Source organism: Elephantulus edwardii, unplaced genomic scaffold (assembly GCF_000299155.1).
Source record: "Elephantulus edwardii isolate Elephantulus edwardi_28Jun2011 unplaced genomic scaffold, EleEdw1.0 scaffold00016, whole genome shotgun sequence".
NCBI classification, from domain to species: Eukaryota; Metazoa; Chordata; class Mammalia; order Macroscelidea; family Macroscelididae; genus Elephantulus; species Elephantulus edwardii.
This window is the reverse complement of record NW_006399766.1, coordinates 1,987,003-2,003,431: the sequence shown is the minus strand read 5'-3', so window position 1 is coordinate 2,003,431 and position 16,429 is coordinate 1,987,003. Positions and strand designations below refer to the sequence as shown.

General features: G+C 37.3%; 1 protein-coding gene across 1 annotated transcript in view; it reads left to right on the top strand.

Annotated features, from left to right (window-relative positions):
• Positions 1-16,429, top strand: part of LOC102867769 (chromosome unknown open reading frame, human CXorf22) — a 187,476-nt gene that overhangs the window by 120,102 nt on the left and 50,945 nt on the right. Inside the window, exon 21 of the mRNA XM_006881848.1 lies at positions 2,749-2,809. Within this exon, the coding sequence (XP_006881910.1) occupies positions 2,749-2,809 (61 nt within the window). The remainder of the gene's footprint in view (positions 1-2,748; positions 2,810-16,429) is intronic.

The following is a 16,429-nucleotide window of genomic DNA, read 5'->3' as shown; positions in this document are numbered from 1 at the left end:
TGAGAGATGATGAAAATAACACAGGATAGGGCAGTGTTCCGATCCATTGTTTACAGGGTTGCTATAAGTCATAGTTGTCTCCACAGTACATAACAGCAACACAGTGGCAGAGATATTGAAGCTTAACTACGCAGAAACGACTACTAAAGTAGGATATAAAACTACTCCCACTATCAGGAGCATAGCTTCCTAAATGTTCTAGGGGGAGCTGTGGTGGCCCGTGGTGGTCAGTCGAGAGTTAACATTGCTAACTTGTCTCTCGGGAAGTTCAGTTTTATCAGTGGTTCTCCAGGAGAAAGATGGACAATCTCCTCTCCTGTGCTTCAAAAACCCAATGGAGGATCAGTTCTATATCAGTTTAGGCTCAAAGATAATGACCTGAGTTGTTATTGAAGTCTATTAAGTTTGGTTTTCTTCTGTAATGTTATCGCACACTTTATGGTTATAACAACATGTATTTATTATCCTATAACATCAGATGTCAAAAGACTAGAGTGAATTGACAGGTAGATACTTCTACAGGCCCTAGAGAAGAATTCATTCTCTTACCTTTTCAAAATATAGTGGAGTAGTGAAAGACAAAGCCCTCATTTTGGAGTTGACCATTAGTTACAGTGTAGTCCCTGCCCTTAGCCCAGTGCCTTGACCCACTTATTTCCCAGCTCCACCCTCCAGCAGGACAGCAGGATACCACTTCACTTCTACCAAATGCTTTCAGAATTAATCTCCCGTTATCCAACCCATGACCTGACAGCTTGTATCTGATGCTTTCTTTTCTCCTGTGATTCCAACCACGTCAGATGCTGAGAGGTTTGTTGTTGTTGTTGTTGTTGTTGTTGTTGTTGTTTTTTCTGTGTCCAGTGTCTCTTAAGTTTACTTGTACTGTCTCCTAAGGGAAGGTGATGTGTCCTGTAGAACTCCTGTATAGATTGTGTTTTTCCCTCCGTCTCTCCCTTGCTCCTCCCAACCAGTTTTGGCTCAGCCTTGGGGCTTGGTACCTCTGAACACTAAAAATGTACTTTACTTGTGTATCAAATTGCCTTTGGAATTTTCTTAGATATTTAACAGAAACTAATATTATTTTGTGTCATGGCGAGGTTGTGTACCCATATAGTCAGAACCAACCCATAGTCCAGTGAATTTTCATAGGCAGTTAACAGCATGAGAGGAAATTGCCCATCCTTCTCACAGTGGAGCAGCTGGTGGCCTCAAACCACGTGCATTTGGGATTGCAGCACAGCTACTTGCCACTAGGCCACCAGAGTTCATTGGAAGCATGGATTCTGAAGCTTTGTCTGACATACATTGGACATGTTGCAAGGCAGAACTAGTCCTTATGGAGTGGTGTCATGCTTGAGAGGTTGGAGGGACAACGCAAGAGAGGTAGACCCTCGCTGAGATGGACTGATTCAGTGATTGGAGTAATGGAAGTAGGAGTGTCAGAGACAATAAGATTGGCACAGGATAAAGCAGACTTTAGGGCTGTTGTATATAGGGTCATTGCTAGGTTTGTGAGGTCTGTCTATGCTGATGCATGTTATTGTAGATTTTTAATTCACATTCCTAATAATGTTTCCATCATTTATCTTTTACTTAGCTGGTGGGTATTTGTGTTGTTGTTTGTTGTTGAGTTGAAACCAACCGATAGCTGACCAGAAGATATTCAGAGGCAGTTAGTTGCATGGGAGGAAATTGCCCATCTGTCTTTCACAGAGCAGCTGGTGGATTCAAACCATACGCCTTCGGAATTGCAATGCAGCTTCTTACTATTAGACCACCAGAGCTCTGAAGTCATTGAAACTGTTTAAATTATTAGCTATTAAAATAATTTTTCTATTAATATGCTTTTAACTTATAACAAAAAACCAATCCGTACACACACACACACTCATAGAGAATGCATTTTTCTGCTTTTGTTACATACTTATTTTTCAAAATTTACAAATATAAATATGCCTTGTATTTACTCAATATGTATGTATTGTACAAATAAAAGAGAAATAATTCAGCCATTTATATCCAGTGTTAAAAATAAATGTCTCTTATTGAATAATTGCTCTATGTCAGGCACTATGACAAATGCTGATTTATTATTTAGTTTAATCCTTATGACAACTCTATGAGGCTAGTACTAGTATCGTCAATTTCTGGGTGAAGAAATAGAGACTTAGTTAAGTAACCAATACAAATTCACAAGGTCAGTTACCACCCTTCCTGGAACTGACATCCAAATCTGAAGAGCTCCACAGTATTTACTAAGACCCTCAATGATAATTTATCAGTCCTGGTGCCATAAAGACTTGCACTGTTAATCAAAAAGATTAACTCTTTAGCAGTTGGAATCCATCAGCTGCTCTGTAGGAGAAAGATAGACAACCTTCTCATGTGCAATTTACAGTCTCAGAAAACCTGCTGGAGGGTCACTCATGAGTTGGTTCTAACTTGATGGCAATGAATTTGAGTTTTGAGTTGTAACTCTATTACCGCAGATGTAGGAAAATATTATAATATTATGACCTCTTTTTATCAAAATTATGACATAAAAACGTAAAGGTGTTCTATGGGGCAAAAGGAATAATTGTGTCTCTTAGAACATACTGAATAAATATAGCCAGATTGTAATTTTTTTAAATAATCATTATATTTGATATGTATTTGCAATTAGAATATTTTGTGAACAATGTAACATTAATAGTTTATGTTCCATTTTTACTACCATAATTTTTCTCTTTATTTTTTCATTAATAGACTGGTATTACCAAGGTTGTATGTGTGCAACCAAGAATACTGTTCATTCGCTGTCCTCAAGGTATAAAAAGTTTGAAGAAGGCTGTTCTTCATAATGTGGGACAAAACCATGCTTACTTCAAGATAATAAAGAATGTTAGTAGTTTCTTCTATCAATCAGATCATATTATGAACTGCCTTTTTAATCACAAATACTATTTATTACTAGAGTCTTTATAAATGGATTTATGCTCATTTTTAGATATTTCTAATGAGGCTTATCTGAATACACCTTATCGTTATCATTTTCCATAAGAATATTTTCCTTTGTTTCTTTGGTCTCCTTTCTTTTCCTTTCTTTGAACTTGTTGCACTCATTCCTGCCTTTTATTTTATTTACTTGTGAAAGAGATGTTTGCAATAGCAAAATTAAATCTCATAAATACATTGATTTGTTGTTAATATGACACCCCATATTTCGTAATGCGATCATGAAAGCTATTCTGAAGACTGCAGAAGGATATTCTAATTAGGGTTTTTATTACTTATTTAAATGGGAATGAAGTGGAAATTGAGTGTTATTTTTTGGTTGAGGTTTTTGGTTTGTTGGTTTTGGTTTTTTTTGTTTTTTTTTTTTGCTTTACCGGAAAAAGAAAGCAAAAGCCACCTAAGTGATGGCAGTAGAATTTTGAAATTTTTTAAAAATCATATTTTAATTTTGTCTGTTATTTTCTACAGAAATCATCTCTTTGATGTAAGTAAATGGGACATCCTTCATTTTCTATTGCTTCTGAATTAATTCTCACCTTGGTAGTCTGTTTAGTCCTCTACTCTAAAATATATTGAACTCTTTAAATTATACTTGGTCCAAATATAGCTGATGAATCTATATGCTTTGTAATCTTTCACAATAGAAAGTGTTTCTATAAAGGAAAAAAACGACATCAAAAATCCTTGGTAAATTACTTACACTTTTTTTGAAGGTTAAAAATGATATCCTAGACTTTGTGCTTTTATTAAGGAAATAGTAAAGACTAGGACATTAGTCTTATCTAAAATTTGTCATCTTCTCTAACAAATATCTCTGGTCCTTAAAAGTTTTGTAAGGTCTTAAAATCACACCGTAGGCAACATTATCAGATTTTCATTGGAAAGTGTCACTACTGAAGGTTCTATTTGCTAGATTAGAATTACAACGAATAGATGAAGCTAAAACTCTATGTGTATGTCTTGAGTTGACAATCTATTATAAAATCATCTCATAGCCTGGGCTCTGTGTTCTCTCTTTAGGTTGTAGTTTGGAAGCATTCCTTTGAACACATTAAAACAGTAATTTTTAAAGAATAATGCAACATTTCTGCACATTTTCTCTTGCAGGCTTCTGAAAAGGGTCTTCAACCTATCATTGATATTGTTCCATCACAAGGAGTAATCCCAGTGGGGGAAATCACTATTCTTAAGATCTTCTGTACACCTACTGCGCCAAAAAAATTTGAAACAAATGCAAAGGTATATCTATACATGTGCATATTTGTCATATATATATATAATTTGATTAAGGTATTTGTAAATATACATTCATAAAGGATATTAAATTATGTATGCATTTTCCCTAGAATACTTGTTTTAAATATTATCCCCCCAGACATAATATATTTAAATGTTAGAGTTAAATGTTTCCCTATATTATTCCTCATTATTCCATAGCAATTGATGCTAAAATAATATATAGTTTAATATATACTTACATGCCTGATACTCAAGTAAACAATCTAAGACTTGTATTTAACTTTTATAAAGAAATGTGCAGTGAAATAAAAAGTAAACCTAAATATTGTACTCTATGTGCCATAGGGGTGTCAAACATCATAATGGTTACCCATCATGGGCAGTGTTTTGTGGCGCTCCCAGATTGATTCAGGTTTCAAAGCATGAGTGACATGACTTCCTAAATCACATGTCTCTGGAAACTCTCTGAATATAGAGAAATGATGATAGTTATAGAACACGGTTCAGGTCTTTTGTTCATAGAGTCACTATAAGTCATACTCAACTCGACGGCACGTAACAACAACAATGTCTGACAATAGGCCTGCAATTTTAAAAAAGTGTTATTTGTACTTCCTATCATAGTCTTTCTCTCATATCTCTTCACTCCATATATCTTCTCCCAGGAAGATACAGGGAACTTTGGTGGCTTCGTGATAAGGGGTTGTGTCACCAACTTGAAGGCATGCACTTCAAATCTACCATATGTTCCATGAAAATACATATTGTATCTTCCAATGTTCTAGAAAAATATAAAATAAAAATTTTGTTAAAAATGTAACTTCCACTGTGTTTTAAATAGCTGTGCTGATTTTTCAAAATTTGCCACTCCTATGCCATTTGGATCTGACAGCTTATATCTGAAGCTTCCTTGCCTTCCGTGATTCCAAATATGTTGGCTTCAGACAGTGGGGGACAATGGGAGATGGATGTTGAAAGGAGTGGGTAGAAGTCGATGGGTATCTTGCCTGGTGCAGGGAACTAAGTGGGTAAAGACACACATGCCAAGGAGAGGGACAACACTGATATGAATGGTTAACTCTACAATAAGGATATCTTTCACTTTTCTATAAAATGCTTGTCTGTCAGATACTTCTGTACATTCAGATTAAGACAGACTAGGAAGAAGGATTGGCCATCCACTTCTGAAATAGCAGGCCTCCGAAAACCCTATGTACAACAGAACACTTGTAGATAACAGAAAGGGCAACTGAGGGTGAGCTTTCAGGTATGGAAATACAAAGGAAGAGGAACAGTTGTAATCAGACACTAATGATTGAGACATGGAATGTGAGAACCATGAATGCAGGAAAATTAGATATTGTTAAGGAAGAAATGGAACGCATAAATATTGACATACTAGGCAGTGGGGAGATGAGATGGACTGGCATGGGGCATTTTGAGTTGGCTGATCATATGATATATTACTCTGGAGATGAAAAGGTGAGGAAAAATGGAGTTGCTTTATAGTTAAGAAAGCCATTGCTAGATTCATCTTGAAGTACAATATTGTGAGTGATGGGATAATATCCATATGCATACAAGGAAGGCCAGTTAATACCACTATCATTCAGATATATGCACCAACAACCAGAGCCAAGGAAGAGGAGATACCAACTTTTACAGTCGGAGATCGATCGAACGTGCAATCAAGATGCACTGATAATAATGAGTGACTGGAATGCAAAAGTGGGGAATAGAGAAGAAGATTCAGTATCTGGAAAACATGGACAGAAATGAAGCTGAAGAGAGGATGATTGAATTTTGCACAATCAATGACTTATCCATTGCCAATACGTTTTTTAAGAGACATAAACACAGTTTATATACATGGACTTGACCTGATGGTATGCATAGGAATCAGATTGAGTACATCTGCAGAAAGAACCACTGGAGAAGCTCAGTATCAGCTGTGAAAACTAAGCCAGGAGCTGATTGTGGAACAGACCACCAACTACTCATGTGCAAGTTCAAGCTAAAACTGAGTCCTAGTCCACGGGAACCAAAATATGACTTTGAGTCTATCCCACCTGAACTTCAGAACCATCTCAGGAACAGGTCTGAGGTCTTGAACACTAGTGAGCAAAGACCAGATGAGTTGTGGGAGGATATCAAGGATATCATCCAAGAAGAATGCAAACGTTCATTACAAAGAGAAGAGGAAGAAAAGACCAAAATGGATGTCAGAAGAGACTCTGAAAATTGCACTGGAGTGCAGAGAAGCCAAAGACAGGGAAGAATTCAAGATATTAAAGAGTTGAATAGAAGATTTCAAAAGGCATCATGGGACAACAAAGTAAAATATTACGATGAAATGTGTAAGGAGTTGGGAGTCAGAAAATCAAAAGGGCCGAACTTGCTCAGCATTTATTAAGCTCAAGGAACTGAAGAACAAATTCAAACCTCGACTTGCTACAATCAAGAATGCTTTTGGCAGAATGTTAAATGATACAGGAAGTATTAAAAGAAGATGGAAAGAATATACTGAGTAACTGTATCAAAAGGAATTGGCAGACACAGAAGAATTTCATGAAACAACATATGAGCAAGAGCCTATGGTGAAGAACGAAGACGTTGAAGCTGCTTTGAAGGAAATAGCAAAAAGTAAGGTTCCAGGAATAGATGGTATACCAATTGACATATTTCAGCTAACAGATGCTGCCCTGGACGTGTTCACCAAGTTGTGCCAAGAAATCTGGAGAACAACCACCTGGCCAACTGACTGGAAGAGACCTATATTTGTTCCCATCCCAAAGAAGGGTGTCCCAACAGAGTGTGAAAACTATAGAACAATCTCATTGATTTCACATGCAAGCAAAATTCTACTGAACATTATCCAAAAATGACTGGACAGCACATCAGCAGAGAACTGCCAGAAGTCCAGGCTGGATTTAGATGGTGTCGTGGTACTAGGGATATTGTAGCTAATGTTATATGGATCTTAGCTGAAAGCAGGAGTTACCAGAGGAATGCCTATCTGTGTTTCATTGACTATGCAAAGGCGTTTTACTGTGTGGATCATAACAAACTGTGGCTGACTCTGAGAAGAATGGGAATCCCAGAACACTTGATCGTGCTAATGAGAAACCTGTAATTGACCAAGAGGCAGTCATCAGAACAGAGCAAGGGAACACTGCATGGTTCAAAATTGGGAAGGGCGTAGGCCAGGGTTGTGTCCTGTCTCCATACCTTTTCAACTTGTATGCAGAACAGATTATCCAGGAGGCTGGGCTTTATGAGGAGAAATGTGGGGTCAAGATTGGTGGAAGATCTATCAACAATCTGTGACATGCAGATGATACAACCCTGCTTGCCGAAACTGAGGAGGACCTGAAGCTCTTGCTGCAGAGGGTCAAGTACTGCAGCCTCCAATATGGATTGAGGCTCAACGTCAAGAAGACAAAGATTCCACTGGGCCAATTGGCAGCATTAGGATGGATGGTGAAGAGATTGAGATTGTTCACAGCTTCAGCTTGCTTGGCTCCACAGTCAACACTCTCCGCACCAGCAGCCAGGAAATTAGAAGATGTATTGCCATGGGAAAGTCTGCTGTTAGAGACCTCTCCAAAGTACTGAAGAGCAATGGTGTCTCTTTGGAGACTAAGGTGCATCTGATACAGGCCATGGTCTTTGCTATCACTTGTTATGCATCAGAGAGTTGGACAATGACTAAGGAGGATAGAAGGAGAATTGATGCCTTTGAGCTGTGGTGCTGGAGAAGAGTATTGAGGGTATGATGGACTGCTAGGAAAACAAACAGATTCATCCTGGAAAGGGTCAAACAGGGCTGCTTCTTGGAGGCAAGTATTCTAAGGCTCCGTCTAACATACTTTGTACATATTGCAAGGAAGGACAGGTCCTTGGAGAGGGACATCATGCTTGGTAGGGTGGAGGGACAGCACAGAAGGGGAAGGCCCCCTATGAGGTGGATTGATTCAGTGACTGGGGTAATAGGGATGTGTATGTCGGAGACGGTTCGATTGGCACAGGACAGAACAAAGTTTAGGCCTCTTGTACATAGGGTTGCTATGAGTCGCAAACGACTCGACGACACGTAACAAAAACAACAACATGCCATTGGGATACAGAAGCTGCTCTGGGAGAGAAAGATGGGCAGTCTCTTCCCTTGAAATTTATTGTCTCTGAAAACCTGGTGGAGGGTCAGCTATGGATCGAATTCTACTCCATGGTATAGAACAACTACTAAGATTCATTTATTCATTCAATATATATTTGGTACACATTATATGTTTTCCATTTTGAGTGCTAGGTCTACAAATGAATAAAATAGTAAGAGTCCTTGATCTGTAAAAAACTGGTGATAATATGGTGGAAAATACAAATAGGAGTTGATACATCTTCTTTGTCATTGTTTTTGTTATGCACTATTAAGTCAAACTAACTCAGAGTTGACTCTCCACTGGGTTTTCAGAGGCTATTATTTGTACAGGAGGAGATTGCCCATCTTTCCACTGCAGAGCAGCTGGTGGATTTGCACTGTGTTTCTCCAGGTTGGTTGTATAACTCCTTACCACTAGGTCACCAGAATTTCCTATCACTTTCTAGGAAAAGATATATGAGGTGAAGGAGATAAGAGGCAAAGACTATTTTGGGAAGTGCAAATAGCATGTGATGTGAGATATAGAAACAGCTGCAAGTTAGATATGAAGGACTTAAAGCTTAGTGTGGGTTCGACTGTAGATGGTTTTGGTAATTAAAAGGAAAGAAGCAATTACAGACCTATGCAAGTTCTAGATCATGTACGACTTTATCAGCAATGTTAAAAATGTTAGCCTTCATACAAAGAACTAAAATTTGTAAGCATTGCTGTTGTTCAATGCTGTTGAATTGACTAACTCATGATGATTAACCTGTTGCAACAGATCAAAACATTGACTGATTTTGTGCCATCCTCACAGTCAGCTCATTTCATTTAAAGTTTCTTCTTCTGTCACCCTCCATTTTTCAAAACATTGTGTCCTTTTCCAGGAACTGAACACTCCATACAACATGTCCAAAGTGTATGAAGTGATGTCTCATTATCCCTTTCTCTAAGGAGCACTCTACCCCATACTTACCAAGACATATTTGCTTGTCTTTTTATAATCCCTGTTATATACAATTACTGTTCACTAACATCACAATTCAAAGACACCAATTTCCTTTTCTCTTTTATATTCGTTGTTCAACTTTCACAAGTATATAGAAAGGGTTTAAGTACATTGTTGTTTCTGTTAAGCAGCTTTAAAAATCAGATTTCCAATTTTCAGATATAACTTTGGTTGCAGAGCAGCGAACTGAGATCGCAAGACTGAGTTATGGGTGATTAATCTTGTCAAGAAAATATTCAATTCTGCTTCAAGAATTAGAATTCTAGATACACTTAGGATATGAATTTTTAAGGTTTGCTGATTGAAAGTAGTGATACGTCAAGAGTGAAGGTGGCACCATCGTAGTAAAAGAGATATCAGAGGATGGCTATCATAGTTGGAAGAAAAAGCTGAGTTTTAGGCACTTTTTTGATATTTATGTGGAGAGATTTAGTAAAGAGACAATGATATATACTTGCTGATCAGAAGATTAAACATTAACCTTAGAGATTATAAAATAATTTTCCTTTGCCTCTATTAAGCCAGATGAATGTAAGTCTATAAATTTACTGATAAGTGAGAAGTTGACATAATAAACTTTGGAACTTAAGTTTAATAACGACAAAAGAAAACTGGATAAATCGGGACTTCTTGCGAGAGCATCACACAGCACAGTCTTGGAATTTCCCTTAATGTGAAAAAGCAGAAATGAAAGGAGGTTGTAGTAAAATTAAGCAGGAATGACTATTATTTCAGAAATCTCTCAATTGTAAAGGATGATGAAGTTAAGTTACAGTTTAAGTTTCAAGTTATAGTTTAAGTTTAGTAAGGAAAAGATCATGAGTTATGTCAGCTAGACATCTTTAATGAATAAAAATTATTATGGGCAGATGAGTAAAAAAGTAAGCAGAGTAGTCAAAACTTGTACATGGGACTCATCAAATTAGCAGCATGTCAATTTTTAATTTCCTATGAATCATTTGATTATGTCTCTTAGGATTTTTAGTTAAAAGTTTTAATCTGTACAGCATATTTTTTAAATTGTGGAAATCATGTAGAATTTTGAGTATGGTAACTGGCTAACAAAACTATTTAGCTCACATCCTTCTCTATGCTGTTGTCAAGTACCATTGAGTTGAGTACAACTCATAGTGGCCCTATAAATAGATCTGAACTTTGTCCTATTCTGTGCCATCCTTATAATCCTTGGCACAATTGAGTCCATTACTGGAGAAATTGGATCAATTTGTCTCGTTGAGAGTCTTTCTCTCCTTTGCTGACTCTCCACCTTTCCAAGCATGATGTCCCTTTTCAAGGAATATCCTTTACCCTCTTTGCCTCCACGGAACATTATGGTGGCACTTTCTCCAATACATATCTATCTATTCTTTTGGCAGTGTATGAGATATTCAGCACTCTACTCCAACACCACAGTTCAAATGCATTGATTCTTCTTCTACCATCATTATTCATTGTCAAGTTTCAGATGCATAGCAAGTGTTTGGAAAGACTGTGTCTTTAATTACACACATCTTAGTTTTTAAAATGGCATAATTGCTCTTCATGACTTTGGAGAGCTCCTGACAGCAGACTTTCCCAGGGTTATATGTCTCCTAAATTCCAGACTGCTAGTACCAAAGGTGTTGGCAGTAGATTCAAGCACCTAAAGGACTATGACCTTCAGTATGTATTGCATTTCAATGTGAAGAAAATAAAAAATCCTAACCACTGGGCCAATAGGCAACATCATGGTAGATGGGGAAAAGATTGGAATTTTCAACAATTTCATCTTGCTTAGATCTGCTGTCAATTTCACCCTGTTGTTGTTATGAGCCTTTGAGTCATTTGTGACTCATAGTGACCCTATGTACAACTCTGAACCGTGCCCTATCCTTAGCCAACCTTATTTTCTCTGACACACTTACCCTCATTACCCTAGTGTCTCTCTCTCTCTCTCTCTCTCTCTCTCTCTCTCTCTCTCTTTTTGTCCCTCCACCTCTTGTTTCTCTAAGGACTGGTCCCTCCTTGCAACATGCCCAAAGTATTTCAGATGGAGCTTCAGAATACTTGCCTCCAAGGTAGCAGCCTTATTTCACCCTCTCCAGGATCAACCTGTTTATTCTCCTAGTTGTTATAGAGACCATATGTACAATAGCCCTATAACCTGCTCTATTTTGTGCCCATCGTATTGCCTCCGACACACCCATGCTAATTACCCCAGTCACTGAATTAATCCACCTCATAGAGGGTCTTCCCTTCCTGCGCTGTCCCTTCACCCTCCCAAGCATGATGTCTCTCCTTGCAACATGTCCAAAGTATCTCAGACGAAGCCTCAGAATCCTTGCCTCCAAGGAGTAGCCCGGTTTTACCGTCTGCAGGATGAATCTGCTTGTTTTCTTAGCAGTCCATGTTATCCTCAATACTCTTCTCCAGCACCACAGCTCAAAGGCATCATTTCTCCTTCTATCCTCCCTAGTCATTGTCCAACTCTCTGATGCCTAACAAGTGATTGCAAAGACCTTAACTTGGATCTGGCACACTTTAGTCTCTAGGTTGATGTTGCTCTGCAGTACTCTGAAAAGGGCCCTGTCAGCAGATTTCCCCAATGCAAATGATTTCCTGGCTGCTCGTATCAAGATTGTGGAGCCTAGCAAATTGAAGCTGTTAACAATCTCAAGCCCTTCATCATCTATCATGATGCTCTCAATTGACCCAGTGGTGAGATCTTTGTTTCCTTGAAGGCTGCAGTCCTTGACCTTCTGCAGCAACCATTTCAGGTCCTCGTCAGTTTCAGCAAGGAAGGTTGTGCCATCACAAAATTCTATTTGGTTCTAGCTTTGGCTATAAACAATGTTAGTGGTGCTGTGGTGAAAAGTTAAATATCTTCACACTGATTTTTTTTAACTTACTGTAATGAAAGTTTACAGAGACTTTGATTTTCCATTCATTCATAGTTTTAAACTTTCCTCCCTGCCCACCTCTCTCTCCTAGTTCACTTTTCTCTTTGAAAAGTAATATATATATATATATATATATATATATATATATATAAAATTTGAGATAATCCCCTCCCAGTCCAATTAACTATGCAGCTTTCATTCTGGACTCTTGTCATGACAATAATACCTAATCATATATTCCTCCTAAACAATTCTCTCACTCATGTTTCAATACAGTATACATTATTTATCCCCTTTTAGTCTACCTCCAACTCTGATGTCAATCCCACTATAAAATAGTGGCACTATGCAGTATTTGTTGTGGCTGAGATATTTCACTCTGCATAATTCCTCCAGGGTCACCCATTTTTTATAATATTTCTTGAGTTCCTTACTTTTCAGTGCAGCATAATATTCCATTGTGTGGATATTCCACAACTTCTCTATCCATCTGTTTGTTGATGGGCACTTGGGTTGTTTCCAACTCTTTGCTATTTTGAACAAAGCTGCAATAAACATGGGCGAACATATATCTGCTTGAGTGTCAGTTATGGTTTCTTTAGGATATATTCCCAGTAGTGGCATTTCAGGGTCAAATGGTATTTCTATTTCCAACTTTTTGAGAAAGCACCATCCTGCCTTCCATAGTGGTTGCACCATTTTATGCTCCCACCAACAGTGAATAAGGGTTCCAGTTTCTCCACAACCTCACCAGCATTTGTTTGCTGTTCTGTTAAATTTTGCTATTCTTACTGGGGTGAGATGATTTCTCATAGTTGATTTGATTTGCATCTCTCTTAGAGCTAAGGATTTTGAATACTTCTTCATGTGTTTGTTGGCCATCTGAATGTCTTCTTTGGTAAAGTGTCTGTTCATATCATGTGCCCATTTTTCAATTGGGTTATTTTCCCTTTTTGTGTTGTGGTGCTCTAGTATTCTATAAATTCTAGATATAAGTCCCTTATCAGACATGTCTTTACCAAATACTTTTCCTCAGTCTGTGGCTTCTCTTTTTACCCTGTTGGAGGTGTTTTTGGATGTGTATAGGGATTTGATTCTTAGAAAGTCATATTCATCTATTTATCCTCTCCTGCTTGTAGGTTTTTCAGGATGCTTAGAAGACTGTTTATGTTGTGGACTAGGGCTTCTAGAGTTCTTCTAAGCTTTTCTCTAATGAAGTTTATTGCCCTTGGTTTTTGTCCTAGGTCCTTGATCCATTTTGAGTTGGTTTTTGTGTGTGGAGTGAGGTGTGGATCTTGCTTAAGTTTCCTACAGATATTTTTCCAATTTTGCCAACACCATTTCTTATAGAGGCTGTCATTTCCCCACTTAACTGATTTTATCTCCTTGTCAAAAATCAGTTGGCCATAGGTAGATAGGCTGGTTTCTGGGTTCTCAATTCTATTCTCCTGATCTATGTGTATGTCATTGTACCACTACCATGCTGTCTTGATCACCACGGCACTGTAGTAGGATTTGAAAGTAGGGAATGAGATACCTCCTTCCTTGGTTCTCTTTTTTAAGGAGTGCTTTGCTTATTTGGGACTTCCTTCCATTCCAAATGAAATTAGAAATTATTTTTCCACCTCGTTGAAGAATGGAATTGGTATTTGTATTGGGATTGCATTGATTGTGTATATTGCCTTTGATAGTATTGTAATTTTCCCAATATTGAGTCTTTCTATCAAAGAGCAAGGTATATTCTTCCATTTCTCCAAGTCTCTTTTTGGTTTTGGTAGTAATGTTTTGTAATTTTCTATGAGCAGATCCTTTGTGCTTCTGATTAGATTTATTCCTGATTATTTAATCTTGTGATTAGCTATTTTGAAGCATATTGTTTTTCTTAGCTCCAGCTCTGTATTCTCTGTCACTGTAGATAATTCCAACTGAGGTATACAAATTGGCAAAGAGCAGGTAAAATTATCTCTATTTGCAGATGATATGATAGTAAACTTAGAAAACCCCAAAGACTCAGCAAGAAAACTACTACATATAGTTGACCAATTCAGCAATGTGGCAAGATACAAGATCAACATAAATACTGACTTCTTAAAAGTAATATCGATTCCTTTCAAATGTGGTGCTGGAGAAGAGTCTTGAACATACCATAGACGACCAAAAAACCAAATAGGTTTGTCTTGGAGAGAGTTAAAAAAAGTCTTTTCTTGGTGAGTAGGATTTTGAAGCTCTCTCACATACATCATGCTTGGAAGGGTGGAGAGACAGTGTAGGAGAAGAAGACCACAGATGAGATGAATTGATACAGTAATTGGGGAAATAGGGGTTTCTGTGTCAGAATCAGTGAGATTGGCTTAGGACCAGGCAGGCTTCAGAGCTTCTGTACTTAATCACTATGGATCACAGGTGACTCGACAGTACATAACAACAACAGCAACAACACAATATGCATTTAGGTATAAATCTAGATCTGGACTCCACTGTATTCTTGTATAGGTAGGAATTTTCAGGGAATGCTATTCTTATGGTTCTGAGACCTTGCTTAACGATTGAATGCTCATGTATTTGACAATTCTTTATTTTGTAAGTATTCCACAACCAAGTTCTTATTTCAATGATCTTAAATTTTAAGACAGTTGAGTGTACACAATTGGAGCAAAATCTTTGACTAGACAGTTCTTTGTGTATCTATAGTACCTTCAAGTTTTATTACTTTAAGGACAAAAATAAAGAATAGTTGGCTTATTTGAGTCTTAATTTAAGTAACTTGTAAATAAAAAATGTTAGCAATAGTGGCCTCATAGGATACTGAGGAATAAAATGGAAGTAATGTACCTAGCACTGTACTTGTTCCATCTCTCTCATTTTCGTTCTCTCCCTTTCTCATTGCCATCGGGTTGGAACGACTTATACTTGAACCTCCAATGGGTTTTCAGATGCTCTTAATCTCATGGGAGGAGATTTACAGGCTCTAAGTCTCATGGAGGCTTTCTGCTTTGTTTTGGCAGTGCAACTCTCTGTCCACTAGGGCATCAAAGTTCCCTGTACATGGCCCATATAATAAGCATTTTTAGCTGCTACTATTGTTGTTGATGATGATGATATTAGTGCGTATTTTTATGGTGAGAACTATGTTGAGCTCAGTTTGTTTTGATTTGACAATTCATTGACATTAGAAAAGAAAAAAGTGATGTGCAAGAATAAGACGAGGTTCAGATCTATAGTTCGTAGGGCTGTTGTCAATCATATTTTACTTGAGGTCATCTAACAACAACAGTATGACAATGAGATCTGTTCAGATGATAATTCTGCCATGTGAGTTCACAAGCTTCCTACTGATCCATGTGGAAGCTTCTTTAGGGGTATCACTTTTGTGTAACAGGGAATGTGTTGATAATTGTAAGAATAAATCTTTTATCTGAGGGCCCAGTAGCAAAGAATTAGGCTAAAGACTAGAAGCCTTAGGTTCAAACCCACCAGATACTCCATGGTAGAAAAATGGGCAGTCTTTCCCCTTCCTATTTACAACCTCTGAAGACCTGCTGGAGGGCCACCTCTGAGTTGATTCTCACTTAACAGCATGCAGCAACAAAAAATGATTATTTAAAGTATAAAATGTCATAGTATTTCAGCAATTTATAATTATATTGTAATGTGGTTTCTACATATTTTCTATTTATCCGAAATAAGGTTTTGATTCGTCACTCAAATAATATAGACCTCAGCATTGGTGGATCTGTTTTAATTCCTGATGTTGAAATCATACCAGTGAGTATGTTGTCTATTTATGTAATAATCGTATAAGTATGTAATTTTCATTTGTTATATCGCCCCAATTTTTGTTTAAAAATTTTTTCTTATTTAGTAGTTTTACATAATAAAAATATATATTTACATATATTAAAATATATAAGTTATGAAGCATGATATTAAATGGAATTTGCAAACTCATCATGGAACTTACATGTAATAACACTACTAATACCCTTAAAACTTTCTGTGTTCTTTATCATTATCCTATATGTCACAAAAGAGAGCCACTTTCCTGAATTTTGTGATTACTGTTTTTTGCTTTTTCTCATATGGCCACTACAAATATCTTTCAGTCATTCATTACTCAATTCTGACTGATATAACAAAGCTGTAATATTTATAATCTTTGGTGAG